General features: G+C 53.6%; 3 protein-coding genes across 10 annotated transcripts; 2 read left to right on the top strand and 1 right to left on the bottom strand.

Annotated features, from left to right (window-relative positions):
- The first annotated feature begins 735 nt into the window (after positions 1 to 735).
- Positions 736 to 9,592, top strand: GCHFR (GTP cyclohydrolase I feedback regulator). The gene is made up of 3 exons (XM_087739683.1): positions 736 to 832; positions 4,275 to 4,369; positions 8,712 to 9,592. The coding sequence occupies exons 1-3, from the start codon at positions 797 to 799 to the stop codon at positions 8,833 to 8,835; spliced, it is 255 nt and encodes an 84-aa protein (XP_087595809.1). The 5' UTR covers positions 736 to 796; the 3' UTR covers positions 8,836 to 9,592.
- Positions 8,858 to 27,443, bottom strand: DNAJC17 (DnaJ heat shock protein family (Hsp40) member C17). Of its 7 annotated transcripts, none has more exons than XM_087739626.1 (12): positions 27,229 to 27,443; positions 24,988 to 25,057; positions 23,733 to 23,791; positions 22,085 to 22,172; positions 21,606 to 21,688; positions 21,072 to 21,168; positions 19,381 to 19,430; positions 18,775 to 18,852; positions 17,994 to 18,074; positions 17,104 to 17,232; positions 9,950 to 10,081; positions 8,858 to 9,853 (listed from the first exon to the last, which is right to left on the bottom strand). In XM_087739626.1, the coding sequence occupies exons 1-11, from the start codon at positions 27,304 to 27,306 to the stop codon at positions 9,959 to 9,961; spliced, it is 936 nt and encodes a 311-aa protein (XP_087595752.1). In that variant the 5' UTR covers positions 27,307 to 27,443; the 3' UTR covers positions 8,858 to 9,853; positions 9,950 to 9,958. The 7 variants fall into 7 exon arrangements, 4 of the variants coding, with proteins under 4 accessions (XP_087595752.1, XP_087595745.1, XP_087595775.1 ...); XR_015700504.1 differs by lacking the exon at positions 8,858 to 9,853 and adding an exon at positions 12,997 to 13,299 and having other exon boundaries at positions 9,944 to 10,081; XR_015700506.1 differs by lacking the exon at positions 8,858 to 9,853 and adding an exon at positions 10,308 to 10,442 and having other exon boundaries at positions 9,951 to 10,081.
- On the top strand, positions 11,615 to 12,990 carry CUNH15orf62 (chromosome unknown C15orf62 homolog). 2 transcript variants are annotated; one of them, XM_087739663.1, is made up of 2 exons: positions 11,615 to 11,854; positions 11,940 to 12,990. In XM_087739663.1, exon 2 carries the CDS (start codon positions 12,431 to 12,433, stop codon positions 12,959 to 12,961), a length of 531 nt encoding a protein of 176 aa, XP_087595789.1. In that variant the 5' UTR covers positions 11,615 to 11,854; positions 11,940 to 12,430; the 3' UTR covers positions 12,962 to 12,990. The 2 variants fall into 2 exon arrangements, with proteins under 2 accessions (XP_087595789.1, XP_009472225.1); XM_009473950.2 differs by having other exon boundaries at positions 11,615 to 11,872; positions 12,307 to 12,990.
- Positions 27,444 to 27,773: the final 330 nt, after the last annotated feature.

The raw sequence follows: 27,773 nt of genomic DNA, 5'->3' as shown, positions 1-27,773 counted from the left end.
CCTCTGTCTGTCCCGGCCCCAGGGAAGGAGCTTCTCCTCAAATTTTGAAGGGATTTAAACCCCCGTGTTTCCAGATAAAAGCTCAACAGCCTGCAGAAAAAGGGACTTTTTTCCCAGTGTGCTGGTTACGCCAAGCCCCCTGCTTCAGGGGGCAGCTTGGCAGGACGCTGGGGCGGCACCTGGGATGCTCTGCAGGGTCCGGGGCTCCCCACCTGCCCGGCTCCTGGGCCATTGTCTCCCGGTCCGCATTTCCCCACCCATCATCTCCCGGTCCTTCATCTCTCCCTGTTGTTCATTTCCCGGTCCTTCATCTCCCTGTCCGTCATCTCCCTGTTCACTGCCTCCTGGTCCTTCGTCTCCCTGTCCATCATCTCCTGGTCCATCGCCTCCCTGTCCATCTTCTCCTGTCCTTCGTCTCTCTGTCCATCATCTCTTTGTCCATCACCTCCTGTCCTTCATCTCCCTGTTCCTCATCTCTTTGTCCATTGCCTCCCTGTCCATCGCCCCCCAGTCCATCCCCTCCTGCCCCATCGCCCCCCAGTCCCTCACCTCTCCCCGCCCTCCGGCTCCCCGTCCCCCACCTCTCTGCCCTCCGCCCCCCGGCCGCTCCCCCTTCCCGGGAGGGCAGAGCCGGGATCCCGGGGTCGCCCCGCGGGGCCGCTCCCCGGCTCGGGGTTCCGCCCCCCCCCGGTCCCGGAGCCCCGGGGCCACCCGAGCCCGGCCCCCGCAGGCGGGGCGGGAGGCGGGGGCCGCCCCCGGGCAGGGCCCCGGCGGGCGCGGCGCGGCGCGGAGCAGCATGCCGTACCTCCTCATCAGCACGCAGATCCGCCTGGTGAGCGGGGCCGCCGGCGCCGGGGCGGGCGGGGGGCGCGGGGCCGGGGCGGGCGGGGACCGGCGGCAGCGGCGCAGGCTCGGCCCCCGGCGCTGGGGGGCTCGGGGGCGACGTCCCGCCGAGCCGGGGCTGGGGGCTCGGGGGCGATGTCCCGCAGATCCGGGGCTGGGGGGCTCGGGGGCGATGCCCGCAGATCCGGGGCTGGGGGCTCGGGGGCGACGTCCCGCCGAGCCGGGGCTGGGGGCTCGGGGGCGATGCCCGCAGATCCGGGGCTGGGGGCTCGGGGGCGACGTCCCGCCGAGCCGGGGCTGGGGGCTCGGGGGCGATGCCCGCAGATCCGCGGCTGGGGGCTCGGGGGGGACGTCCCGCAGATCCGGGGCTGGGGGCTCGGGGGCGATGCCCGCAGATCCGGGGCTGGGGGCTCGGGGGCGATGTCCCGCCGAGCCGGGGCTGGGGGGCTCGGGGGCGATGTCCCGCAGATCCGGGGCTGGGGGCTCGGGGGCGATGCCCGCAGATCCGGGGCTGGGGGCTCGGGGGCGATGTCCGCAGATCCGGGGCTGGGGGGCTCGGGGGCGATGTCCCGCCGAGCCGGGGCTGGGGGCTCGGGGGCGATGTCCCGCAGATCCGGGGCTGGGGGCTCGGGGGCGATGCCCGCAGACCCGGGGGACCCCCGGCACAGCCGCGCAGTGCCCCGGCAGCGGTGCCCGGTGGGGGGTGGCCACCCGCGCCCCGCCGCCCTCGCACCTCCTTCGCCCCGGCCCTCGGGCGCTGCCGCTCACAGCCCCGCTCCCGGCCCCCAACACCCCCCCAGTGCGCAGCAAGCGACACAACTGGGAAACCCACTTCTCATGGATCCCGTGAACGGTAAAGAAACTCATCTCCGGCCCCGCGTCCTCGCTGCAGGTTTTCCCTCTTCCTGGAATAGCCGTCTCACGGTGGGAAACGCAGCCGTAGCCACAGGGAAGGGCATTGCTGGCAGCCGGGCTGCTGCCCGCGGCCCAGGCAGCGCTGGGATCTCCAGCCGAGAGCCGGGCCGAGAGCACGGCCGCTGTTCTCGGATAAAGACGTAAAGGAAACGTTACCCCCTCACGATTGCAGCATCTGCGCTGCTGCTGCCGACCCCCCGTCCGCTGGCACGTCCTGCGGGAGCAGATAGCCGCGTAGCTGGGCTTTTTTTTCCTTTTCCCAACGCCAAGGGGAACTATACGTCTGAAAGGCAAAATATGACGATGTGGTTTTGCCATAGGAAGGGGCAATGGTGAGGAAAGCAAATCAACAGGCTGGCCGGAGTTTGGTGAAAGATGCTGCCGCCGCCGTCGGAGCCATCCCGTTACGCGCACGCCTCAAACCCAGCGAGCGGTGAATTGGGAATGAGGGCGCGCGGGGCTGCTGCGGCACCGGGGCATCTGTTGGCGGGGATGTTTGGCACCCTGCGAGTTGATGGGGTGATAATGGCCTGAGATACAGCAGGCACCCTGCGGCTGGGGTTTGTAGCGCTTAGGGAAAGGCGTGCACCAGGGCGGACTGGATTAGCGTGGCTTAGCACGCTCCCCCCCGGAGACTTTAGAAACTCTGCTCTTTAGCAGGGCAAAGCAAACATTCCCAACCTGAAGCGTGGCATCGAGCCGCGGCTGCAAACAGCCCGTCGGGGTCTCGCGGGGGGGCCGGCTCTGCTGCTCTTTCCCGACAAGTGACTCCCGGCTCCTGCGGGGGCCGCAGCGCTGGGCCGCGGGCCGGAGGGCTGCACGGGGAGCGCGGGCGGAGGAGGCCCGTCCTCCGCTTTGCTTTCGGTCTTTCCCAGCGCTCCGGGCAGCTGAGCGTGCCCGCGGGTTCGCACAGCTCGCTGAACTCTTTGGTTAGTGGCACTGCTGAGCGCCTCTAGTCGGGACCTGCTTGAGGCGCACGAGTTACAGGCGGTTTCCCAGCGCCGCTTTGCAGATGGATGCTGTCAGGGAGGGACTTCACCCTCTCCGGTGCGTTCCGTCCTCAGCCACCTGCTTTCCCCGAAGCAGCTATCTCCGCTCTCCCAGCCCAGCGGGAATTCTCTGCTTTCCCAGCCCTCGGACTGCCCGGCCGCTCCGCTGCTCAACTCACCGCCGTCAAGGCACGCAGCTCCCCGTCCTGCTGCGCTTGCTCCTGGGACTGAGGGCCCCGCGCCGCGACGGCGGAGCCGGCGGCCTGCGAACCTCCACGTGCAGCCTCTCTCGGAGGCTCGGGGACCCTTGTCCTGTCCCCGGGCTTTGCTTTCGCCAAGGGCGATAGAGAAGAGAGGGGTTAAAAAGGGTCTGGGTGATACTTAAAATATTTCTGAGATTATTTAGGGTTGAGCGGCTCTTGGCACATTATAAAGCGTTGAAATGGCGTGATGTAGGTTTGCCTGCGGATGGGGACATCCCTCGGAAGAACAGTTTTCACTTGCAAACTTTACGTAAGATCCGTGGGGGAGATTTAAAAGGAAACAACTGCTCCATGTGTTAAAGCCAGCTGAAACTGGCTGTGTTCGGGGGGAGCCCGGAGGGCGCAGGGGTGCGTCCCGGAGCAGGGAGCGTCGCGGCCGCCCCGGCAGCGCTGAGCGAGGAGGGGCGGCTGTGGGCCCCACGGTGGGGGGCGCGGTGCCTCGCCCGCTCGCCAGCCCCGGGAGCTGCGGACAGCGGCCCGTCTGTGGTCAAGGCCGTGTCTTCTGGCTTGCCAGCCCCGGCGCTGCAGGGCGGCTGGGTGCTGCCCGCCTGCTCCCCGGCTGTGCCGGGGCCGGTTGGGAGCGGGCGACCATTGCAGAGGTCACATCGGCGCTGTCGTTATCTGCTGTGCCCTGATACTTCGTTCTGGGAAAGCTCCAGCCCAGGAATATCTCATCAAATAACGCTTTTGGAGCCCCGTGCAGAAGCGTCCCGTCCCTGCCGGGTGAGGGTGGCAGGTCCACCCGACGGCTCTGACCCCTGTCTCTGGCTGCCTCCCCCCACTCCGCCGGGCTCCCGTCGCTTCCAAGGCAGCGTGACTGCCCCTCGCCACCCCGCGGGTGCTCGTCTGCCCCGATCGCCCCGTGGCACCTTCTCACCCCCATCTCCTCCCCCTTCCCAGTTAGCGGAGCCGTTCCCCAAGCTGTCTTCTACTGGGACAGGCAGGCGGTCCCTAACCGGCCTGGGGATGCTCGTTTCATGGTAAAACACACAGATGTGCTGGTTTTGCACGACGAGGCTGTGCCTAGCACCGCGTTGCTGCCCTGCGGGCTTCCCGGCAGTGGATCCCGGGGGACCAGGGCCACGAGGGCTCAGCCAGCAGCTGGCCCTCCGGGAGCAAAGCCACCAAGGTCCTCTCCTGGGACAGGCGGTGGCTGGCAGTAATTCCCGTCCCAAAGCTCCTCCTGGGGCTGGCCCGGGGAGCGGGGAGGGGGGAGGCCGCGCTGCCGCCCGTCGCTCACCTGCTCTGCTGCCGTTCCCTGCAGGAGGTCGGCCCCACCATGGTGGGGGACGAGCACTCGGATCCCGGCCTGATGAGCTTCCTGGGGGCCACCAAGAGGAACATGCTGGGCAACCACTTGTAAGTCCTCCTCTGCGACGGTGCGGGCTCTCCCCTCTCCTTCTTTTCCCAAGAAAACTGGGAACATTTTCACTCCTTGTACTCACCGTGGCACCTTCCAGCTGCACATTTAGCACTGGGGCCAGTTTGATGCGGACAGGGCACGCACGTGTCCTTGCCCCTGCCTGTTCGTGCTCACCCAAGGCAATGCTGCCTGATATTTCATTTAGTTCTGGCTTTTTTCCTTGCTCCGACCCCATTTTAGCCCCTGGCCCATCTCCTCCCCTCTCCTTGCCCCTCACACGCTTGGGCTGCTTCTGCCTGCTACCTCCACGTGCCCCGGCTGAAGTACACGGGCACAGTGAGCATTTGCATCTCCCTGCATAACTGTATCTGCCTCTGTCCCACCCCTAGTCCTTAAAGACAAACCTTCTCTCTCTTATCGTCACTTCCAGCCCTGAGACGCTCAGAAGCAAACGGCGCCCATCGCTCCTCTCACAGCCCGGCTCTGGCCGTGGCCTTTTGCGGTGCCGAGCCACCCGACGCTCGTCCGCCGTCTTTCCTGTCCTGTCCCGCTGTCCCGTCCCACTCTCTAGTGCAGCTTGAGGTTTCTCCCCGATAGCCAGCCTCCGAGCCAGCCCCTCCCGACAGCTCCTGAAGCTTTTCCCTGGGCTGCTGAGCCCCGGGGTCGGAGCTGCTTCCCATCATGTCCCCCCGCCTCCAGCCCACGAGCCCGCGTGTTCCCAAGCCCTGTGTATCTGACGCTTCTCCACGTCCCCGTCTCTCTCTGCCCACACCAGCCTTCACCAAAGTGCGGCTTGGAGATGTTACCGGCGTGTTCTTTCCATCTTGGCCCACCTTTTTTCTTTTTTCCCCACTTGATATCTCACTTCTTGTTTGTCTCCAGGGAAAAAAAAACCCACAAAGCAAACCAAAGCCCCAGATGCACACTGACAGGCGAGGGGAGCGGTTAGATGTCTGCTGAAGCTTGCCCACTCGCGCCGTGGCGCAGAGGAGGCGTGGGAGGAGAGCCAGGCGTTAAGCAGAAGGGGCCTCTCGGTCCCACCACGTTCTCAGACTTCCATCGGTGGAGCTGGGAAAACCCACCTACTCCCTACCAGCCCGGCAAACGTCGAGGTCCGGCTCCTCAGCTCCTGCGGCGTTAAAAACCTGAATGGGGTGGGAGATTTTAAAGAAAGAGGAGATTTTAAAAAAAATACTGAAGGTCTCCCGTTAAAGAGAAACCCTTCCGAATGCAAACCGAGGCCACTGCCAGCCCCGCGCTGCCGCGGGCCGGCTGATCTCGGACCCTCTGCCGCCCATCGCCCCGCTGCCCGGCTCCGGGTGGCTTTGCTGGGCTGAGCCGTCCCCACGCCGCCATTCCCAGTCCCCACGCCGCCATTCCCAGTCCCCACGCCGCCATTCCCAGCCCCGTCAGGGGCCAGGAGAGCGGCAGCAGCAGCATCGGCTTCGTCTGCCAGGCCCAGCCCGGGAGCGGGCAGGGAGCTCTGCGCACAGCGAAGGGAGACCCAGCGGGAGAAAAAGAAGAGGCTTCAAGAAGGAAGAGGTGCTGCTGGCTCCCAAGAGCTAGGGGCAAGGATCCCTAGGATTCGGGTGGAAAAAGAGAGGCAAAGAAAGATAAAACGCCGCCGTGGTGCCGGCCCCAGAGCCAGGGAGGAGATACAGCGTTACAAGGAACCGGAGTGCCGCATTTTGCTTGTTTGGGAGAAGGGATCTGAGCTTCCTATGGGATCTCCCTGGTGGATTCACCACCTTTCATCCCTCCCTGCGGCCTGGAGCATTTTGAGCTCCCTCTTGCCCCCCTGCTTCTTGGTACGGCCTGTGTTACGCCCAGGGTACCTCCGCTGCGTCCCCGCGGCGCTGCGTCCCCACGGCACGTCGTCCCCGTCTGCGCTTGAGCAATGGCGGGTGGAGAAAGTCACCTGGCTGGAACGCGGGTGCTGACGCCCGAGGGGCACGGCGGCATGCCTCGCTGCCAAAAATCCCCACCAGGGATGAGGGCTCCTGTATTTGCGCCGCGGCTGAGCAGGATTTTCCATCCCCCCAACTGCAAGGCTTCGCTAGCAGCAAGCTGCAAATCTTGCCCTAAAACCTTAAACATGACCTTGGAGGGAGCCTGAAAGAAAAGGCGTAAGCAGCATGGAGCTGCTGGGACGCGGTGAGGTACAGATGAAGCGCTTATTGCCTCCGATAAGGGAGAGCAGGGGGCCCGGCACGCAGCCCTGCGCCAGCTGCTGTGGCTGCCCCGGCCGATGCGCAGCGGCAGAGCCCGGGGGCATCGGGGCTTGGCAAGGGGGAGCCGGGCTCTGCCCCAGCCCGCGCCTCTCTGGTAGCCAGCACCGGGCCGGGGATCAAAAGCCTGACCCTGGGCTGCCGCAAACAGGGGAATCTTCTGGTGCGCCCCGGCGGACGCGCACGCGTGGGTGAGCACCGGGCACCGGCCCTGGCACCGCCTGTAATTATAAAGGCCATGGGCACTGTTTGGTCTTAGGTGAAAACTGATGCCTCTGTCAAACGTCAGGAGTTGCGGTCTGAGGCACCTGCTGATACTTTAATTCAGCCATTCCCCAGGGCACGGCCGAACCCATCCCGGGGGAAGCTGGGCCGGCATCCCTAGGAGGCTGCCCGCTCCGTGGCCAGCAGCAGCAGCAGGGCGCGGTGCCCTCCTGCCCCGGCTCCAGCCCGTCCCCGCTCGCCTGGGCCCCCCGCGTTGGGCACATCTGGGAGGCAGGGCGGCCGGCGTCCCGCACACCACCACGCGCAAGCGCCCAAGTCCTCTCCCGTCCCGGGTGACTTTTCTGTTCCCTGCTGGCATTTAGCTGGGAGGAAAGGCTTTGCAAACGTTCCCAGCCACTCCGTCCCGATTCAGACAGGTCGCACACAGAGACGGCGGCGTATCTGATACGCACGGTGTGTGCAATCTTTTGTTTCACTAACTACGGAGCTGTGTTTAAAGCCCTGGGCAACTCCGCTTTCCCTCTGCTTTTAGCTCAGCCGCCCAGTTTTTTAGGTTCCTACAAACAACAAACAATCCCTGCCCCAGCTCCTTCCTCTGCATAATGGGAATAATATTTACCAACTCCAGCATGTGAATCTGAAGGGTATGTGGCAAGCCTCTTGGAGAAAGCATTAAGTTCAAAGACGCTTATAATAATACATATTATCGTTACACCACATCTATAATTACAGCAAAGTATAGTCTGTCTTGAGAAACCAAGAAAAAAGCTTTCACATCTTGGTGTTATTTCATGCTTTAAAAGCACTCACCACTCCACTAACGCTTTGCCATCTTAGCAAGAGCAACTTTGGAAATGCTTTTGGGTCCTTTTTTATTGGTATTAGCATGAAAATCAGGAGAGTCTCTGTTAAGGTGCCCGAACAAGATCACCAGCGATCCTGTAGGCCGTCATTATCAGCTTATCTGGCACAGTGAGTCATCCAAGAGCTACACTATTGGGAAGCTTATCCCATCTGCCTGAATAAATACCGCATCCAAGAGGAACGTGTTAAAGGAGCAGGAAGGCTGCCCAGTCCCAGCACTGAAGGCGATACTTGCCATTGCAGCTCTGCTACTTCCCCACCTAATTTTGTGTCCGTATCGTGCTGCTCTGCCACCCCCGTCTCTTCTTTACGGCGGGAGCAGTCCCGCAGCCCCGAAGCCTTCTGCGGAGCGGCAGCCTCGGGGATCAGGCGGGGGGAAGGACGAAGGACGGCTGCTGCTCCAAGTGGAACCGGAGAGGAACAGAAGCTGGAGGCCGATGCCCAGCGGCAGCTCCTAGCCACCCACAGCGCGCCACTGCTCTGAACGGCTCGGCAGCTCTGCTGAGGACTGCCAACTTCTGGTTTTTCAAAGGCTCCATGCTTGGCTGAAGGCAGCATTTTTTTCCAGCCCCCAAATTTCAAGCACAGGCTCTCAAAAACGCCCAGACGTGCTCCGAGATAGGCAAAACACTGGGTGTTCCTTCCTCAGAAGCACCTGAATCATCCTTCCCTGCTCTGCAGAGATTATCCTCTTTCTCCACGAATTCCCCGCTGTGAATACCTGTGAACCCTCTCTGCCGCAGCTCCGGCCCAGTTAACCCAGCAGCAGGCGGCTTTGGTCCCCACACCCTGCTTTGCTGTAACGTGACCCTCCCGGTTTGGACAGGCTTCCTCCTGGGTTCGGTGGCTGTGGGTTTCGGCCTTCCCCATCTGGTTAACCGCGACATTGCATCACACGGCGTGCCAGATGCGGTCATCGCAGCCTCTTGTATGGGGTTGGTAGTGAGGCAGAGTCACTTCCACGAGGAAATTCTTGTCTTTTCCTTCTCCACCTCATTTTATTTCTTCTCTTTCCTCGCAGCTGGGAGTACTACGTGAACGATGCCCCGCGGATAGTCTTGAACAAGCTGGAGAGCTGTGGTTACCGGGTGGTGAGCATGACAGGCGTGGGCCAGACGTTGGTGTGGTGCCTCCACAAGGAGTAGCGAGGAAGACTTCCGCGTTCCACCTGGACAAGATCCTGCCGGCGATCATCTCACACAGGACTGACAGCAAACGTTGCCCCTTAATTCCTTTCTGTCCCAGACCCCAGGCGCTCGGGCACGGGGGGAGGAGTGGGATAGAGGCAAAACTTGGCCCAGTGGAACCTTGCCATCCCCGCCGTTTCGCAAGGCCGGGGGAGGAAGGTGTGCCCAGTGCAGACGAAATCAGGCACAGAGAACAGATGGCTCTATCTCTGCATTCGTCTGAATGGCAGCCTGGCAAACACCATCTTTTTCAATTTAATCATCTCCTAGTTAGCCTGCGTTGGAGGAAGCTCAGATACCAGACTCGTCTGCCCGCTCCTCAGGGCCGCCCCAGGCACGTGCCGAGCTGCCGGGGCTCAGGGCATGCCCTCTCCCAGGCCGTGGGGGCCGGCGGGATGGCACACTGCCTCATCCCATGCCGCCTCATCCCTGAAACGTGAGCGGGAACTGCTGAACCTACACCCTGCTCTTTAAGAATCCCTTCTCTCGGCCGCAAGGCCGGTTCCTCTCCCAAAGGGGGTTGTGGTTAGCACAGCGTCAGACTTGCAGCCCCGAGCGCGCCATTCAAGCTAAGACACTGTTCCTCAAATAGCCGTAGAGCAGCAGGGTGCGGGCTCTGTAATCGTAACAGCACCAGTTGCAACACTGGATTGTCTGGGACCATGTATCAATCCTGCTGTAGGGGTAACACCAATAAAACACTTCTCTAAAGAGACCAGTGTCTTTCTGTGGGTTGTTTTAGACAGTTGTGGCCAAAGCCTTCTGGATCCATAGCTCCTGAACAAGCTTTCAGGAATGCAAAGCAGCTCCAAGGTTTGGTGCTCTGACAGCACCTCTCACCCCATCCGCTGTGACCGGGCAGCTGCTCTGAGCACACAGACCGACAGGTTACGACGCTTACTCTCAAGCTTATGCTGCCATTTTTCCCCCCACTCCAGAAAGGGATAAGGGCTGCAGTCACTGAGAGTCTGTATTCCTACAACAGTTTTAAAAAAAAAAAAAGGAGGTTTATTGACTTAATTTAAGAAACAGCTTTGGAAATGAAGAATGATAGGGTGGGGAGAATCCATACTCTCTCACGCTAGGTGTGAGACTCTTCCTCATCTTCCCGCTTGAGCTGTTCAATAAGCTGCTGCCTCTCTGCTGCCTGGCGCATCCGCATCATCACCAGGCTCTCGTAATCCCGTTCCGATACCACTGATGCCTAGGAGCAGAAAACAAACGCAGCCTGTCAGGGACAGCACGTACCCCAGCCCCCTCTCCATAAATCGCACTCACAACACGCACGTTCCCATCAGGAAGGTGGTTCACAGCAGCGTGGCCCCAGAGAAGTCAGGTAAGGTGCGAAAGCTGCCTGGCCTACAGACAATAGCCTGCTTGATAACAGCGTTACCGGCGTGACGAGAGGGACAGACAGGAGCCTGACTTACCCTCTTGCTGCCAGAGCTAATCCCTGCTCCCAACAAGGCTGGATGGGGAGGCACGGCTTGCCTCGCTGGGGCTGGTTATGTTGGATGACCAGCTTACTCTGCAGAGTCCAGCGCACGCTTCCTCCTTTATAAAGGCTAATGCCGTTAAAAAAAAATAAAAATCAAACCTTTCTGTGGTTTAGTCATGGAAGCAGCTGCAGAAAGAAAACCACCAGGTATGTTCCCAAAACCGCCACAAGAGTGTTTCAGTTCCCAAAAGCTCCCGGAGCCTTTCTGCTGTGTGTGGTAGCAACTGTCACATCCCCCAAGGGGGGACTGCAGACTCCACCTAAAAACGTAGGCAGCAGATGACAGCTGCTATCGCGGAGCAAAGCGGTGGTTTTGGCACCCTGCTTTCAAAAAGCGTTTAACATTAGTAGGTGGCCTTACTATTTTGGATTTATTCAAAGCACTGCAATGCTTGGAAACATCCATCTCATTTGCTTGACAGTTCAGGTAGAAATAAAAGCATCTTGACAGAAGGTGAATGAAAAAAAAAATCTCACGTTCATTTTTCTAGGAACTAAATTTAGTGGTGATGTAAGGACATCTGAAATAAAGAATAGAAGGGATGAAAAGGCAACAGAACAGCGAAATAAAATTCTGCATGAAAACAGGGCGAGTGCAAATGTGTTCTCATGTGCCAGTGCAGTGGTTCCTCCAGCCGCAGCGTCTAGCTGCGAGAACAAAACAGAAGCCCACGGCAGATGAGAAACTTAGACCGGGAAATTCAGAGACTAATATGCCATAATTGGTATCTTAGGAGCTGCACGAATGAAATAACCTTTCAGTACTGCGCAGCGCAGATCTTCAGTGTCTGAGAAAGCACAGATTGTATCAGCCTTCAGCGGCAGAACTAGGCTGCTTCAAAGTTCCTGTCCACTAACCACAGACACTTACTGTCGCTTGCTTGGCTGAATGAAATAGCCTCCCTGAGACTCATGCAGATGAATCATCCGTACAAACCTGAATCGCTACCTCGCACTCTGGATTTAAATTTAAAACAGACAAGAGATTTTTTCCAGCCTCATTTGGGAGCCCTGCTGATACAACGAGCCATCAGAAGTGGCAGAAGCGAGAGCACCAAGAGAAGAAACAGTCTGATTCAGGATGGGCTACCCGTCGACAGTTCTCAAGCGATCCGGGTGCCTCTAAGGGAGCTTGCTTGCTCCGCAGGCAGAGCGTGGGCCGATGCTTTGCCACCCTACACACCTACTTCCTGCAATCCTGGCAATTACCAATAGTGTAAAACCCAGTTTCTGACGTGCCTGACTCAGCAAGGGCTTGGCTCAAAACAAATACATCCGCACAAGGAACTGCAGCCTGGGAAGCAGTGACAGGAGGCACATGAAGAGAAGGAGGCATTGTGGATTTTTAGCGTTCTGGCTCCAACCGGGTTGAATCGTTCCTGGACTTGCTTCTTCCAACGTCCCAGCACACCGGTGAACGTGGTAGTCACAGTTCTCCGAGCGCTCCAGCAGTTTCTCCTCTCCGCCTGTTGGACTCAGGTGCTGCTCCGACACAGCGTAAGTCTATTTTGCATTCAATTTTCCTAACGTTTGTCTTTTACATCTGCGTTTTGTTGCTTTTTAGATTTCCATTTGACCGTATTGCTTCGGTTTCCTTCAGTGTGACTGAGTCACCGTCTCCCTTCCTAACCACCCACGGAGATTTTTGTACTGTGCCCTTCGCCAGGAAGGTGGCTGGTTACCATGGCACCAGGGTGCCCTTCTGTTCTAGATGCTGGATTAAATCTGTTCTCATGGTGACTGTGTGCCTTCGCTATTCTTCATCAGCTTGTTTCTGCAGCACAGATTTAATAAGCTCAGACATCGCCATTCCTTCTCCACTGAAGGAGGAGACTCCTTAATATCTAAGACAGGCCAACCGCTCCTTTACACGGGGACGTAGTGTGAAGTTTGCATTTCCTGCAGTACCAGCCTCTCTGTTTTCCTTCCAGCTACGAGAACGGGGAAGGAAGAGGTTGTTCCTGTTGTGCGGCTTGCTGCTGATCCTGCAACTTAAGTCCAACATCTGACTGCGAAGAGTCAGCAGTTTCCTTCTTCTCGTTGCCTTTCATCAGCATGGATACTTGGCGGAGAGGGTCCATTAAGTCCACGACGTTCTTCAGACGTTTCTCACTCAGGAGACACAAAAAGCTGGGCAACCAAGTCATCATCTTGAATCAGAACAGCCACACTCTGGACAGCGATGGACAGTGCCAGAAGAGGGAATGCTTGAGGGATCTGAAGGACAAGTCTGATTACCTGTCATGTCAGAGTGAGCAAAACCTAGCCAAGGCACAAGCACCTCCCAAGCCTCCCCGGCTGTACCTGGACAGTTCTAGCTGCCCTAACATCATCGATCACACGGATTCTCACTCTGACATCTCCTTTTCTGGTGCTACTCATCAATACCACAAAGCCACTCAAACTCAGTTCCACAAGGACCAGGCTACAGACTGCGGGACCTCAGAGACAGGTTCCCAGAACGGCACCGCTCTTTCTGACCTGTCTGATCCCTTCCTGTCCTTCAAAGTGGATTTGGGGCTATCGCTTCTCGAGGATGTTCTGCAGACCCTCAGGAAACAGAACCCAAGAGATTACGCCATTTGAAGGTATTTATCATTTAACTTATCACATTTACTTACTGCTGCTGCCAGTTTCTCTAGTCCTAGCGGGAGGAAGGATACTGCAGCATTCCTGTTGTGCGTGGCCTGTTGTGTTGTTCTCGCCTTACCCACCACAGACTGTCCTTGTCCTTGCCAAGGAGTCCTTCGGAGCAGAGCTCGCAGGCTCCGCGCTCAGATGACAGCACTGTCTGTTGGAACCTCGTGGGCAAGTTTCCATTCTCCACACTGGGAATTTCCCACTCTTGACTGTGCATCTCCTCCTCATGGAAGAATGGCATTGCTTGGCAAAAGACTTGTTATTTTGGGGATGTGGCTGTGACGCTGCGGAACACGGACAGAAAGGGATACGGCATACATCATTTGTGGATAAGCAGGCAGCTTGCAAGGAGACAGCAGCATTGTATCTCAAAGCCATAGCTATGGCAAGGGTCAAGAGACAGAAACCGGTGTTTCTTCTCCCACCGCGTTTGGATGTGAAAAATCAAAGCCGTTCCTCTTTTTTTTTTTTTTTTTTTTCCTTGTGGGCTTCTTTTCCCCTAACTCAAGTGCAGTTGGCACTCCCAGCCTGGAAACAGGTAAGCATCCATGTAGGCTCGTAACACAGCAACAGCAGTTTATTTATCCTACTAGCAGGAGAAGAAATTTCTCTAGATACTGCTGCTTGAAGCATGCACTGATCTATCAGCTGTACAGATATGGAAGAATAAATGTATCTGTGACTGGAAGCGTCTTGTTGCCTCATTTCATTGGTAGCAAGCCAGAAAAAGCCCAGGCACCAAGAGCACAGGCCCCTTATCTGTAGTGACCGAGATCTATCCTCTCTGGCACTTCAGGTCCTTATGAGGGTGGGGAAGCCGTGTGGCTCTGCTTCTCTGGGCTGGCAGAAGGCGAGAGCTGCTGGTACTTTACCTTCCCCTGAGGAGAGCGCACACAGTTCAGGTCAGCGCTGAAATGACTGGTTCCTTACCCCGTGAGCTGGGCAGTGCGAAGGGCTCTGCCGGGCTGAGAACATTTAGGCAGTATCAGAGCAAACTTAAAAGGACACTGCAAAAACTACCGGGTCACCAATTCTTACCTTTTTCATAGCTAGATTAGATACTAGGGCTCTTTTTAAAAAATAAAATAACCCCTTCCTGCACCCAGATAACCATAAGCTTTGGAAGCCGGCTACAGCAAAGTGCACAGAGACATTTCAGAGAAGGCACAGACGGCTCTCAACCCACCAGATTCACAGCAGGCTGTAAAGTCAGATAATATAAACCAAACTCTATGAAACATCAAAGGAGCTTAGAAAAGATGCGAGAGTGCCAGACAGAAGGCTTTTCTCAGCACTGTAATATGGCTGGATGAATGGCCCCAAATGAATGAGGAGCTCTGGCAGGGAGATCCCACTGCTAAAGGCACAAGGAAGACCTTCCCAGAAGCGAGTGCTTCATGCTGTTGTAGTGGCAAAATATGCTCTTCACAGCACTGTACAGCTCTTGTGGGCTTTGAACCATTCAGAGCTGCAGCAATCAAACAGTCATTGCTCTCAAATGGCCTAGGGTAACACTGGCCAATCCACAGCTTTTGTCATTCAAGCCTAACTCGCCTGTTGGGCTCCAGCAGCTCTCCAGGAACTGCTGGACAACGTGCACCCGCTGCTGTAGAAGAAAACAAGCCAACCAAGACCGTGGGGGCAAGTATCTTGCAACTGACTGCCTCCTCACAGCACCGCTTTTCAACAATCAGCCTCGCTGCCACCTGGGAACTGCTTCCAAAGCCCCCCCGTCTAGTTAGTGTGCGGCTGTCCTTTACTTGAAGGCTCGGGTGCACAGCTCCTGGCTGGCTGCCCCAGGCAGGGAGCAGACACAGCTCTGAAGCGGATGAGTAGTGAGTGTGTTGCCATGAGAACGCCGCAGGTCTTCGGCTGGTTTCTGAAGCAGAGCGGGGAAGGAGCTGCGTTTGCACGGAGTGGGAGCAAACCTGGGGGTGGATTCAGACAAAAATAGGAGCAACCCAGAGGGAGCAGCAGATAGGAAGCGAGGGCAGCTTAAATCAGAATGAGATTAGTGCAGGTTGCAAGCAAGAATGCGGACCCCGATGGTGGGGAAGCCAGACTGGGTATGAAAGGATGTGGCAGGGAGTAGGCTGAGGCAGTGGCACAAGATATCTGAAAGAGCTCATTTTGCGTAGTCTAGAGTTGAAGAGCTGAGGACAAAGAATAAGTCAACCAGAAGCAGTACAGCCAAGAGAAGCTATTACCACATTACAGATTTTGGAAGCATCCCAGTGGAAGCAGCAGCAGGATTTGGGGAGGGTCTGGAGTAGGAACTAGGAAAAGTGGGAACCAGAGCAGCTTGGAGATCTTAGCCTGGACAGCAAGACTGCAATGTAATCAAAGAAACTGCAGCTGCTTACATATAAAAGCAGTAGAAAGGACAGACAAGCATCAGCAGTGCAATTCTTGGGAAAGGATGCAAGTCACTGGCCGTAACTCCTCACCATTTTGAGAGCTGATATGGGATTGCCGAGGCTGTGTTGGACAGAAGTGAGTCACCACCTCCACGCAGCACGAACACCATTTGCTGCTCTAGCCTGCTCTCCCTTGCTGCTCCACCAAGCTAATCCTTCGCAGCAGGCAGACGCTGCAGTTCCACACTAACGAGCTCTGGTCGTGGAAACAAGCCAAGATCAACTCAAAGGCCAGGGCTTTTGAACCCAGAGAGGCAAGAATCCACTACCAAGCTCCAATTGCACCAGCAACCCCTTAGGTGTGAATGAGCTCTTCAGAGCCAGCTCTCATTCTCTACTAGTGAGAGAGAGACAAACTGGACTGGATCCTGCTTTTTTCCCCACTTTGCCTTCTAACGCTCTGGCCACCTCTGTGAATCTGCTGTGTCTGCAGGAACCTCGCTGGTTCTACACTGTGCCGATCTGCCTGGCTCCTGGGCTATGTTACGAGGATAACAACAAGGCAGTCTGATGTATAAATGCATCTGCTGTAAATAACGTACTTAAGAAGTCAGGAGAGTGAACGTACTGAACAATCTCACAAGCTGCTAAAATACTTAGGTAGTGAACACACACAGGGCTGATCAAGACAGACTAAGGGCACCTGTAGAGCATGAGGCAGGGGTCCTCTCAGCCATTAGATCTTTTTGATCTTTATACCACAGGGAAGAAGAAGAGAGGGGAATAAGTGTCACATGAAGTTTGAACTGGAACTCAAATAACCAGCAAAGGAGCTCAGGTCCCTTCACAGCCAGGAATTACTAACTAGATCAGAAGCCATGCAGAGCATGAGAAATTCTGTGCTATAGAGCGAAGTGTAATGTAACACGCTTCAAAAGAAGCGGCTCCGTCTCCCACTCCGGAGGGCCAACAGGAGCAAGGGGTAACGGAGAGCCAACAGTGTGCTGCAGCACGTCCTCAGGTTGGTTTCTGTGTTTTAACCACTAGATGTTATTGCCTTCCATGTGTTTTGTGATTGGAATACATTTGCTGTTCAAGCGCAACAGCTTCAGAGGGATTATCTGGTGAAATAAACAGGAAGCAGCTAAGAGTTAAACACCTTGCGCTCAAAGCAACCACACCGGTAAAGAGGACCCAAACCAGACAATAAGGTCTCTATGAGGATATTTAATTTGATATTGCTTTCTGTTCCCTCCCGCAGACCCTAAGAATATAGGTTTCCTTTCAGCACTGAAATTTCATCCTCTTGTGCATGCAGTGAGTAACCAAGCCTCTCTAAAAGCCTTCTAGGAGACCCATTTCAACCAGCTATCAGGCAGAGGATTCCCACAGTCAAAGTATATTAGAAAAAATTCCAGAAGAATGGCATTAGAAGCTTTGGGCTGAGCGAGGAACATCCTTATTTTTCACTTGGAAGACAGAGTGAGATTGTGCAAAGATGCAGTCATCCAAACAGCTGTGTTCTCACTGTGCTGCTACTGAAGCAAAGGGTCCTTAAAAAAAGCCACTGCTTCAGCACAAAAGGGCTCATCAGAAAGGCAGGCCTTTCACTAAGAGCTTCTTTTCAGCTCTGCTGGGAATCAACGTAGCTTACGATAAATGCAAAGCACACTGTTAAATTTAGGTTGCTATAGAAACAGATTTAAATAACAGCAGTCTATGTCTCCTTACCTGCGAAGTCCTAGGCTGACTAGTGCTGTCAGAAAGGACGGTGCTGGGGTTGTTCCGGGGCTGGCCCTCCAGCCAGGAAATCTTTAGAGGATTATTTATCAGGCCAACTTCATTCTTCACAGCCATCTCCTACCAATGAAAATATTCTTCCATCACCATCTGAATTTCAGACCTCACTCCCTCACTAACCATCATAAAAGTTTTTCCATCTCAGCCTGGCATCAAGGCCAAGCAGGGCACAAACGACGAGGATTTCACAGCTGCCCTACATGAGAAGCACCCTTTAAGGTCCATACCTGCATCACGCATAGACAGACGATATCAGTGCCGGTACTTTTGATAAACAGGTCACAGACAACTCTGGGGTTTTTTTGATTATTTGGATATATGAGTGAAAGAACAGGTGACAAGGAATAGACACTCTTGTACAGTATAAGTTTAAGTTGATGGAACTACTGAAATTAAAGGTAACTGATGATTTCTGTTTCCACAGTCACATGAATTATTATAACTCACAGTGAGTCAAGACATTTTGAGTTCCTTTAAACTGCAAATGCCTCATGTAACCTCTAAAACTCATTAAGCCCATCTCCACAATGGGTAATTCACCTTCAGTGAGAGCTGATTAAATGGCTCAGTGCCTGCTTTTTAAAGCAGTGTCTCTTCCCTCAGCCATTTGCAAGCACAGCCGGCTTGTTTATGTGTGTGATCTGCTCTGGGTTTATGCCTCCAGCTTTGCCACTCCCTTCATGCATCTGTACCTTTAGACTCTCATTACCCTTCTCCACTGCCTTAATGACAAGGCAGTGTCTCTGGGCACCCTTCCCTTCTGCAGCACCCCTTCTTGCCCACTCTCCACCACACACATCTGGGGTCTCCGCCAGACTTACAGCAGCCTTAACTGTAGCAAATTCCACCACTGCACTCCCAGTCTTCCTACTTGAGATCAACAAATTGAGCACATCGCCATACTGTTAAGACAAAGGAAGAAAGAAAAGTTAATTGCAGGCCCAGAAGTCAAGTTCACCTATGGAATGAATGCAGAGAAAACATCTTTGCACAGACATGAGGCTTGAGCCATCACCCTTTCTGTCTTGCATGAGGCCTCCACTGATCCCAACCTATCATAATTTCTGTCCCTCCAGGAAATAACTCTGGGGAGGCATGGAGCTACACACCTTGCTTCCAGCAAGCCCCAGTGCAAGAGGGCTGCTCAGCTCAGAGTCAGAGCTACAGGAGATACTCGCATGAAGGGAAAATGAAGACCACATGCTGGGATTAATCAGATCAAAGGCTTGTCTATTCCTGTCTCTGAACTTCCCGCAGCAGCTAATGTACAGTGCTTTAAGTGAAGGCAAAAGTGCACCATAACCACACAGCCAGTCTAGCTTTTATACAGGGCATGCACCACTCAGGGGGAAGGGTTTGCAGCTGCTCTGTTTCAGCAGGAGTCCCTGCTGGGAATGAGACAGAGGTGCCAGCTGGGCAACAGTTCACAGCCAATGGATCACGTTGCCGATCCCTGAACATGGCATGAGTGAGAAAGCTGGACAACAGAGGGGAAAAAAGAGCCACTCTGGATTATATGCAGCCTCCCAGAATTTACTATCCTTCCTTACAGCATTGGGAGCAGGGGAAGATCAAGTAGTAGGAAAAAGTGTCAGACAGGACCTTTTGTAGGATCCGCAACAGAACATCTTTTGAGTATCCCCCTCTCGTCTCATCTTCTTTTCTGCATTTCCATTTTAGCTGGGAAATAAACACAGCAAGTTAATTTTGTCCATTTGAACACACGTTGCCGCATTCAGTGCGGCTCCTGCCACCTGCACAATAACCAAGTTTGCTATTTACAGCTACGCTCCCAGAATTGCCAAGACAGTGATTTCAACATCAGAATGTGCAAAGGGAACAAATTATTTGGGGAATGGGGAAAAACACTGCTCACTTTAATAAAAAAACCATAATACTTCAAAGCATACTAATGCCTGTATCAGGGTAATAAGCAGATGTTTCCCCACGCCTAAAGCAAAGAGAACTCAATTTCAGGCTCAAAAATCTAGAGCAGACAGCAGAGAAAAGGGTGAGGGAAGAAGGGTATTTTAAAGGCAGTGGCAGGACCTGTTCGCACGCATGGTACACATTAGACAGCGGAACTTCACCTCCACTGTACAAAGGGACATGCCAGTTCAGCAGAGCTGAAGTGTCCCTTCTGTTTTCCAACGCTGCATAACATCCTATCAGTTTTCACCAAAACCCAGCTTTATAAGGATGTCTTACTTTGAGTTTGGGAGTTATTTTGCCTTCTGCTCCATTTCTTTCTTGCTTGCCTAAAAGAGGGGAAAGGAAAAAAAGATGGAAAGGACATGGGTGAAAACTCCTTGGCTAAAGAGCATTTAACACAAAATTCACCCTGAGAATGTACGAATGGCAACAGCAAACACTTCTGGATTTCCACTAGACCATTTCAGCCCCAAAAATCTTGGGCAACACTATCATCAGGAGCTGTACTACAGACCGAATATTGTATGTCAGCATTTCTCCCTTCTATGATGCCCAGAATTGCCATGATCAAGGACAGAAACAGCTAAGTAAAAACACAAGCAGGAAACCTGTTAGATTCTGCGACATTTTTCCCTGCAAGAGGGTTGTGCTAGTGGGAACAAGTGTGGAAAAATTAAGGGTAGACAAAAAAAAAAAAAAGGATATCATAGCCTAAGAATTGAATCTGGCCCTGCAACTAAATACTTCACAGTGATGCACTCTCGTTGTAAAACACAGATTCTTGCACTAAGCGAATGCTCAACATCCTCCCCAGTTCCCGATATGTGAAATTAAGGTAAGAAAGGCTAGGGTGGGCTGAATGGCTTACATACAGTCATACAGGAAAATGCTGGTGACCCCCAAAAAAGTTTCTGCATCTGGACCTCTGGTGGTTTTTTTTTTTTAACTCATTAGGTCAATATTTTTTCTGTGAGAAAGCAACAGATATTACACTATAGCCTCTGCCAGAATGAAAGGGGTAGGAAGCAAGAGACAATAAATCTTCCCATTGAACTGAAAACCGGAATGGCACTCTAATTAGTTTTGAAAAGAAGCACAGAACGTTCCGAAACATAAAACTGTATTTTAAGCCCACACAGATACAGAATATTAAAAAAGGCAATTCACTGTAGAAGTGTGTGGATGGCAGTGAGGTTCAGGAATACCAAAGGACGAGGTTCCGGGATTCTGGAAAAATCTCATCCCCTCCTGTACGGGGACTAACTACAACTACTGAAGAGCCCAGGAGAATTAGAGGGAGACAGCTTCAAACACAACAGCTACCTAGTGTTGTATGGCAGCACAGAATGCAGACGTTTTCTAGTTCAGCGTGTTGCTCATTACCTGACAGATTTGTTGCTGGTCTTTGTACAAACCTGGGACGAAGACTGTGTATGCCCAAGGAACACAGGAGAATCAAGTTCCAGAGAGTAAAGCCTCAGCAGCTATAGACTAAACAAAACTTTATTCTCCACACTGAGTCTCTTGTGGGTGATAGGTACTGAACTTTCAAAGGGATACAGAAGTAGTAACCCAGTGACAACTCTTATTTTTTGCAAACTTGAATCATTCCCTATTTTGAGTGTGCAACACTGACCGCCTTAACCGACAGATGAGCAGGACTTTAGGCTCCCTCCAGCATAACTGTGGGGCTCCACATCAGACCACCTAGATTCAACGCTTTGGAATATTTATTGAAAAGGAGCAGCAACAGCACATTAAAGAGCAGCATGCCACATATAAGAAAGCAACCCCACAGAAACACTAGTCTTTTGACTTATCCCTGAAAGAGGTGCTAAGTAGGATCCTATATATGGCAACATGACCAAGTCAGAAGGCTGCACCTGTATGTGAGCTCTGTCTACAGACGAGCTGGAGTCCCACGTGCATGTAGTGTGGCTAAGGGCTCCAATCTCATCTGTTCTCACCTTGGATGTGCTGCTGTCTTTCAAGCTGGATCTGTTCTCGAATGAGTCTCTGCTGCTCCTCAAGCTGACGGGAGCCTTCTTCTCGCAGGCGTATTATCTACAGCAGAGGTAAGACAGCATGGATATCTGAGGGCACAGTTCCACAGTTGGTTCATGCCAGCTAAAGACTGCCAAGGAGAGCTTTTGTCTTATACCCCTCTCCTGGGGCAACCCTCCTGCTAGCTCCCCTGTGACAACTCCAGCACTCATAAAATTGGACCCCGCACGTTCCCAGTGACACAGCCCCTATCAGCCAGCATATAACCAACTAGCTGCTGTTATAGTCTGCCACACAAAAGGAAAAGGGCAGACAAAAAATAAAATCCCGAGATCGACACATTTGCCAGACTGCTACAAGATCCCTTCTTTCATAGGGCCCATTAATCCAAAAGGCTGAAGGACTGCTGCATCTCATCACATGGTTTTCACTATGATTGTAAAGACTTTCAGCAATTCTTCTCAAAAGTACAGAGAAATCTAAGAATTTATCATTACTTCTTGTTCTAATGATCTTGTTATCCTGATCTCCTCCTCTTCGCTCTCATGGGTCTGGGCTTCTCGTTCTCTGGCTTCAAGATCTGCAGAGAAAGAAATAAAATTGAAACAATCCAAACAGAATTTTCACTGCGGACCAGAGGTGAATGGAAAGATCACAAACTTGGCTACACTGACACCAATTTCAAAGTAGAGCCCTGACAGCTCTGCTACCTCTCCTCTGCCCAGGCACATCAACGTATCGGCAGTCTTAACAGTCATCAACCCCCCTAATTCCTTCCCAGAGCAGGACCATCCCCAGCTATGACTGTGGGAGGAGATTTCAGATGGCTACCGTATTGTTCTGGGCATAAAGAAACCACAGCCATCACAAATGGACAGCAGATTAATCAATGGTGAATTCCAGAGGTAGAAGAAATCCAAACACCCAGCTAATGAAGACTTCAAGCGAGGAGAAAATGAAGTTTTGATTGCATTACCAAGCTTTACTTTCTTTCGCTTCTCATCAAGTTTTTGTGTCCTTTCAGCAGCTTGCTTCTTAGCCTTTCTCACTTTGTCATACGCCGCCTGTCAAAGAACCAACACAATAGTGTGAAACTATATAAAGCAGAAGAGATAAAATGGAAAGCAGTGAATGAAGGCGAGAACAGATACTGAAACGCTGTAAGCAGAGGTGAAGCATCTTTGCTTCTTGCCAGCATTCCTCCTAAAAGCGTTGGAAGTTAACACAAATACCCTGAAAACATGAGAAGAGGCCCAAGGATCTCAGGATGGAGCCTGAAAGGGTGAGGAAGTCCAGGAATAACTACAAAATGTACTGGGAAAAAGTCTGCCCCATCTTCAGAGGTGGGAAGAACATTTTGGTTTCCTGAACATGCCAGAAGTAGCTTTAGGGGCACTTTTAACAGATCACGTTTGGATTAGAGCAAGGTTTCACAATTAAAAAGGTCTATTTTAGATGAAGGATTTATTCACAAGACAGATGTTTGACTCACATGAACATACTGGATCAAAGAGCATCAGAACTCTTCAGCAGCAATAACACATCAACATTCATTTAGCACTACAGAGACTTAAGAACTGGGCTAAGCTGGCAATTTCACCGGCACCTGTTTAAACTAGTTGACAATCTGTTCATCAACCTACGCAGAACCTTTCTGTAGTAGGTGAAGCACAGACCAGCACAAATGTTCAAATATTACTCGTAGAATAATCTTACAGGAAAGCACTGCTCTTGTTTAATAAACTAGAAAAGCTGGTATTTTTCCTTCCTGCATGGGAAGGGTTTGCTAAACACTTTTTCCTTTTTAAAATGTAGAAGCCAAAGAGCTCTTGGATGCCAAAAGCTTAATTGCCCCGTGGAGGGGAGATTACAAGCTTTGCCAGTGTTTGAAAAGAGGAGAGTTATTTCGTGTTTTTAAATCTTATAATCTGAAATTTTAATATGCCTTCCCTCCTGAGTTTTTCTGGATAGAGTTACTTGCTCATTTTTCTTTTGGTTTTATTCTTTCCCTTCACACGTCCAGATCACTTTCAGGCCTCGAGCAGCAGGCACTCAGCCAGTTCCTCACAGCAAGAAAAGAGTCCAAGCTACATCTGGCAGCCTGCAAAGCTCCCGCGGCAAAAGGACAGAGATCATGACTATGATTCAGCTTTTCAGCTTACAAGTCTCCTGTGCCCCACAGAAAGGCAGGCTCTGAGCCTCAGCAATCGCATCGAGGTATTACTGATGTGTTACACCTTGACTTCAAGGGAACTGCAAACGCGCAGTTGTCGCAGGAATTTAACGCGCCCCTGTCAGCGGTGGTTCTCATTTATTTTTTTAAATGGGATATGCCCCAGTCTAACACATCATTAAAGACAGTATCTCACCCTTGCAGCACGTGGACAGAGCTACTCCCAGCACATCAAACCAGAAAAAGAACGTTGGTCCAAGTTCTTATCTCACACCTACTATTTGATCTCCCAGAGAACTCCAGGGAATAACAGATGAAACTTGCATTTACAAAGTCACAGTCGGAGAAGAGAGCAGGACAGACAGGAAGAGAGTTTCCAATACTTCTCCGGCACGCTCCCAGAGAGTAACACCACACAATCCCACCATCACCAAGGGACGGGCATCCTTACCCTCGCTGCTGCATCTGTTAGCACGGCTAAGGCCTGAGACAGTTGGTGGAAGACTTCCGCTGGGAATTAGAAGAAAAAACGGTAAGATGCAGAAAACCATGCTAGCGGCCTGGAGATGAACCAGAAAAGACAGTCCCTTATGGAAGAGACCTGCAGAACATCAGAAAGAAGAATAATCTTTCCAAAGCATTTGTAAGCCAACCTATAGCCAGGATCAACTCAAAGGACAACATTTGTTGCATAAACTTCAGTGTAAATTGAAAAACAAAAACCAGGACCATTTCATTTTAACAGAAATCTTCAAAACATGAATTCAGCAGAACCCATCTACAGAAATGCATTACTCAACCTGCAGTCAGCCCGAAATACACTGTTACAAACAAACTCTCCCTTTCACATCTGTAGCTTTTCAGACCAAGATTCAAACTTTGCATTTTACATCAATATTGCTGACCCTCTTCCTGGAGGGTTACCCATATAAGCCAGAGGCCACCCGCACACCTCAAATCACTTCTCAACCTTCTGTAGGTATCAAAGCCCCCAGCTTTCCTCTCATTGCTGCTATTTTTTTTTTCCTGGAGGAAAAAATTCTCTCTGTACTACAGTTATAAGTTTTCAATCTCCAAGACTGTAGCCCATCAAATTGGAAAACATAAGATACAGAACAATGTTTATTTTGAGGTGTCCTGATGAAGAGCACCCTTCTAGTTACCGCTGCTGTTCACCGCTGCCTGTAGCTACAACACTTAACGACAGAGTAGCTGCAGAAGCCAGACCTTCCTAACAGTTTAGGTATCCTCAGCTCCACAGAGTCAGGGCCTCGTCTCTGACAGACAAAAGTGGGCATTGCCCATAGATAATACGATTTATAAGCTCGCTATTGAAGTTTCAACTGTGAGAGGCAGGAATTAAAATAGCGACCAGCCAGTAAGCACAGGGGACAGCGCGGCCAAAGGCCCAGATCCCAGTACCATGTGGGAAGATTTTGAGAGGTGCAAATATAATTCTGGCACTGACTTAACGCTGACATTTCCAAACCCAACACGTATGCATTCAACCTTAAAAAACAGAGCTCTCGAATAGGGATGAAAATAACTCCTGGCCCTGCATATGCGTACTTCACATAACACATGCCCAGGCATTCCCTTAATTACATGCAAAGACAGACCTGAAGTTAAGCAGAGCCCCTTCCAGGAGTCTGCACACGCGAAAACAAACACGAAGAGTTCTTCGTGTCTGCACAACCCCATCTCACCTGCTCTGGGGTTGTCCGGGTTCTTATCTGGGTGACAGGTCAGGGCCTTCTGCCGGTACGCTTTCTTAACCTGCAAGAGCCAGAATTGAGATTTACTGGTTGGTGCCCTTTAGTCTGTGTTGAGAAAAGCAACTTGGAAAAAAACAACAACAACAACAACAACAAACCAACAAAAAACCCAACAAAAAATACCCAAAACCACTGCAGAAAAAAAATTACTATTCAGAGGGTTTCTTTTGTTGGTGGTTTTGCTTAACTTAAAACACACCTCCCTATCATAAGTAGAAGGCTGTGGTTGAACCAACGTTCATGTGCATGACGAGATGGCCCCCAGGCCTGACAGAAAACAAAGACCATTTTCAGAGTGCCGACAGCTCCATCACCCCTCACGCTGAAAGGTAAAGCAGCCTACTGTCACAGCAAGAGACCTCCGGAAAGCTGTCTGCAACCCCAACGCAGCGGCCTGTCCTTGTTACTCGGAGCGTACTGCAAGGATAAGCATTGGAGCCCAGGACACCGAGTGGCAGGCAGCCATACTCTGAATGAGTCTAAGCTTTTCAAAGCCAGACGTTTTCCTTCTGGGTGCGGTGTATTACGGCAGTCAAAGCTCACGATCGTCAGGGCCAGGTCTGGTTCACCGAGGCAGCTTTCTGGCCGGAGGGATACAGTGTTCTTTGCAGCTCTAACTTTGGGACAGAGAAAGCACCGTTTACCCTGCAACAGTTGAGTCTGGCAAGGTGAAGATTTTTTGACCAAGGACTGTTTAATCTCTTCTACACTTCAGAGAAAGACTGACGACTTTCTGAGCTAAGTCACTTTTAACGTCCCGTTGTCGGGACACATCTGCATGCAAGAAAGGAAAGGAAGAAGAGCTGCTCTGTTCCACTGCCAAGCAGTCCGCTGCTAAAACGAGTGGAATAAGTGGCGGCCCGGCACCACCTCGTGGACAAAGCGCTTGGAAGGGAGCCGTGCAGCTAAAGCCTTACAGGCCTAATCCTGTCTCCTGCCTAAGCAAGGCTCCAGGTGAGAGAGAGAGAGGGAGAGAGAGAGAGAGAGAGAGAGAGTCTCCTCCCCACGCATCAGTCACAACTACTACAATAACAGTTCTACGTGGCAAGTTCAGGCAAGGCTTCTCTAAACAGTGAGGTTAAATTACTTGCCTGGTCGAGCAAGACTAAACACTCCTGCTCCCCTTTGTTCCCCTCTTCCGGCCACGCTGCTCCGCACACAATCGGTCTTTGGGTTATTTCAAGTATTTCATATCAAGGGTTAGCACTCTAAATTACACTTGTCACTTGAACTTGCACCATAACATCCAATTTGTAGTTTTCTCCTCCTTTTGCCCCAGCGACTAGCTCGGCAGCGAAGCTGAGACCACCTGAAGCCCTTCACCTCATCCGACCCCGTGCGTTACGCTTGGCTTCTTCCCGTTTTGTGCTTCGCACGCGCGGGATCTCCAGGCGGCCTCAGACACAGCTGCTGTCTATGCCCAGGCTGTAGCGGCCAAGTTTTACCCTACTGTACTGCTACTGCCCTTTACTGCTACGGGACAAAAAGGAAAGAGAAAGCCTAAGGAGGAAAATCAAACTTGGAAGCGTAACCTCGTTCCGTTGCTAACAGCTTTCCTCAGAGCCTTACTTCCCTTGAGAAGGTCGCTCTCCCAGCTCAGCTGCTCAAGTCTCCCGTTAGCACTGACTTGCCAGCTGAAGGGGAAATGGCAGCACCTCGCTGCCACGCCACGAAAGGAACAAGGGGACCCAGGGGAACCCACAGCCCCCAGCCCAGCCTCGAGCGGCCGCGTTTCGGCAAACAGGAGGCCAAACAAAGCGAGGGAAACGTCGCCCGAGGCCGATTCTGCAGTTCCCTCCAGCCGGTTCCATCCTCCTCCACAGCCAGGCCTCGCCCCACAGGCCTCCCGGGGAAACCGGCGGGTAACCCGCGGGCAGCAGCAGAGCCAGCGTTAAAAAGGGGCTTCCCCACCCGCCAGCGGCTCCCGCCGGCAGCGCGGCAGGGCCCAGGGCCGCGGCACCGCGTTAACGAGCGCTGGGAGCAACCGGGAGCGCAGCCCCGGGCCCCAGCCGCCTCCTGCCCTCGGCCCCGAGGGAAAGGCGGGGGGCGGCCGGGCCGGGCCGGGCCGGGGGAGGGGAGGGAAGGGAAGGGAAGGGAAGGGAAGGGAGAGAGCGGGGCCCCGGCCCGCGCCTCCCCGCCGCCCCGCCAGGGTTCCCGGCCCGCCGCCCTGACCTCCTTCTCCGACGCCTTCTCGCCGACCCCCAGCAGGCCGTACAGGTCCAGCCGCAGCAGCTCCTTATCGACCGCCATCTCGGCGCCGCCCGGCTCCTGCCGCCGGGCCCGCGCCGCCCGCCGGGAAATGGAGTCTCCCCCCGCCGCCGGGCCCGCGGCCCCGGGGCGGCCTGACTACATCTACCGGGGTGCACCGCGCCGCCGCCGCCGCTCCCGGCGGGCACAGCGGGCGCGCTGCTGGCCGGGCGAGGGCGTTCCCCGGCGGCCGCGGGCCTACGGCCCCCGCCGGGCTGCGCGCCGCGGCCGCTGGGTGCGGAGCGGCGGGGAGAAGCGGGGCTTTGCGTTCGGTGCGGGTCCGTGCGGAGGCGGGCGGCGGGGCGAGGAGGCGAAAAGCTGCGCCGCGAACCGTAGCGCTGCGCCGGCCCCAGGCGGGGCGAGTGCCCCGCGGGCAGCAGTAGCCTGGGGAGGCGGCTCGCTGGGCCCCGCCGCCGGCCCTTCCCGAGAGCACCCTGCAGGCGGGGCACGCAGCCCGAGGCGCAGCTCGG

The sequence above is a fragment of the Nipponia nippon genome, unplaced genomic scaffold, assembly GCF_047370975.1.
Source record: "Nipponia nippon isolate SJK-2023a ecotype South Korea unplaced genomic scaffold, ASM4737097v1 scaffold_10, whole genome shotgun sequence".
Taxonomy (NCBI): Eukaryota; Metazoa; Chordata; class Aves; order Pelecaniformes; family Threskiornithidae; genus Nipponia; species Nipponia nippon.
This window is presented reverse-complemented; position numbering and strand designations above follow the sequence as displayed.

What these genes read in the sequence shown, in the direction of transcription:
- GCHFR (XM_087739683.1), top strand. Translation starts at nt 797, where the DNA reads ATGCCGTACCTCCTCATCAGCACGCAGATCCGCCTG. An exon ending in TCAGCACGCAGATCCGCCTG is followed by an intron (nt 833 to 4,274) that starts GTGAGCGGGGCC and finishes CGTTCCCTGCAG; the next exon opens with GAGGTCGGCCCCACCATGGT. An exon ending in AACATGCTGGGCAACCACTT is followed by an intron (nt 4,370 to 8,711) that starts GTAAGTCCTCCT and finishes CTTTCCTCGCAG; the next exon opens with CTGGGAGTACTACGTGAACG.
- CUNH15orf62 (XM_087739663.1), top strand. Translation starts at nt 12,431, where the DNA reads ATGGATACTTGGCGGAGAGGGTCCATTAAGTCCACGACGTTCTTCAGA.
- DNAJC17 (XM_087739626.1), bottom strand. Translation starts at nt 27,306, where the DNA reads ATGGCGGTCGATAAGGAGCTGCTGCGGCTGGACCTGTACGGCCTGCTG. An exon ending in CCCGGACAACCCCAGAGCAG is followed by an intron (nt 23,792 to 24,987) that starts GTGAGATGGGGT and finishes TCTAATTCCCAG; the next exon opens with CGGAAGTCTTCCACCAACTG. An exon ending in GCGAAAGAAAGTAAAGCTTG is followed by an intron (nt 21,689 to 22,084) that starts GTAATGCAATCA and finishes CTTTCTCTGCAG; the next exon opens with ATCTTGAAGCCAGAGAACGA.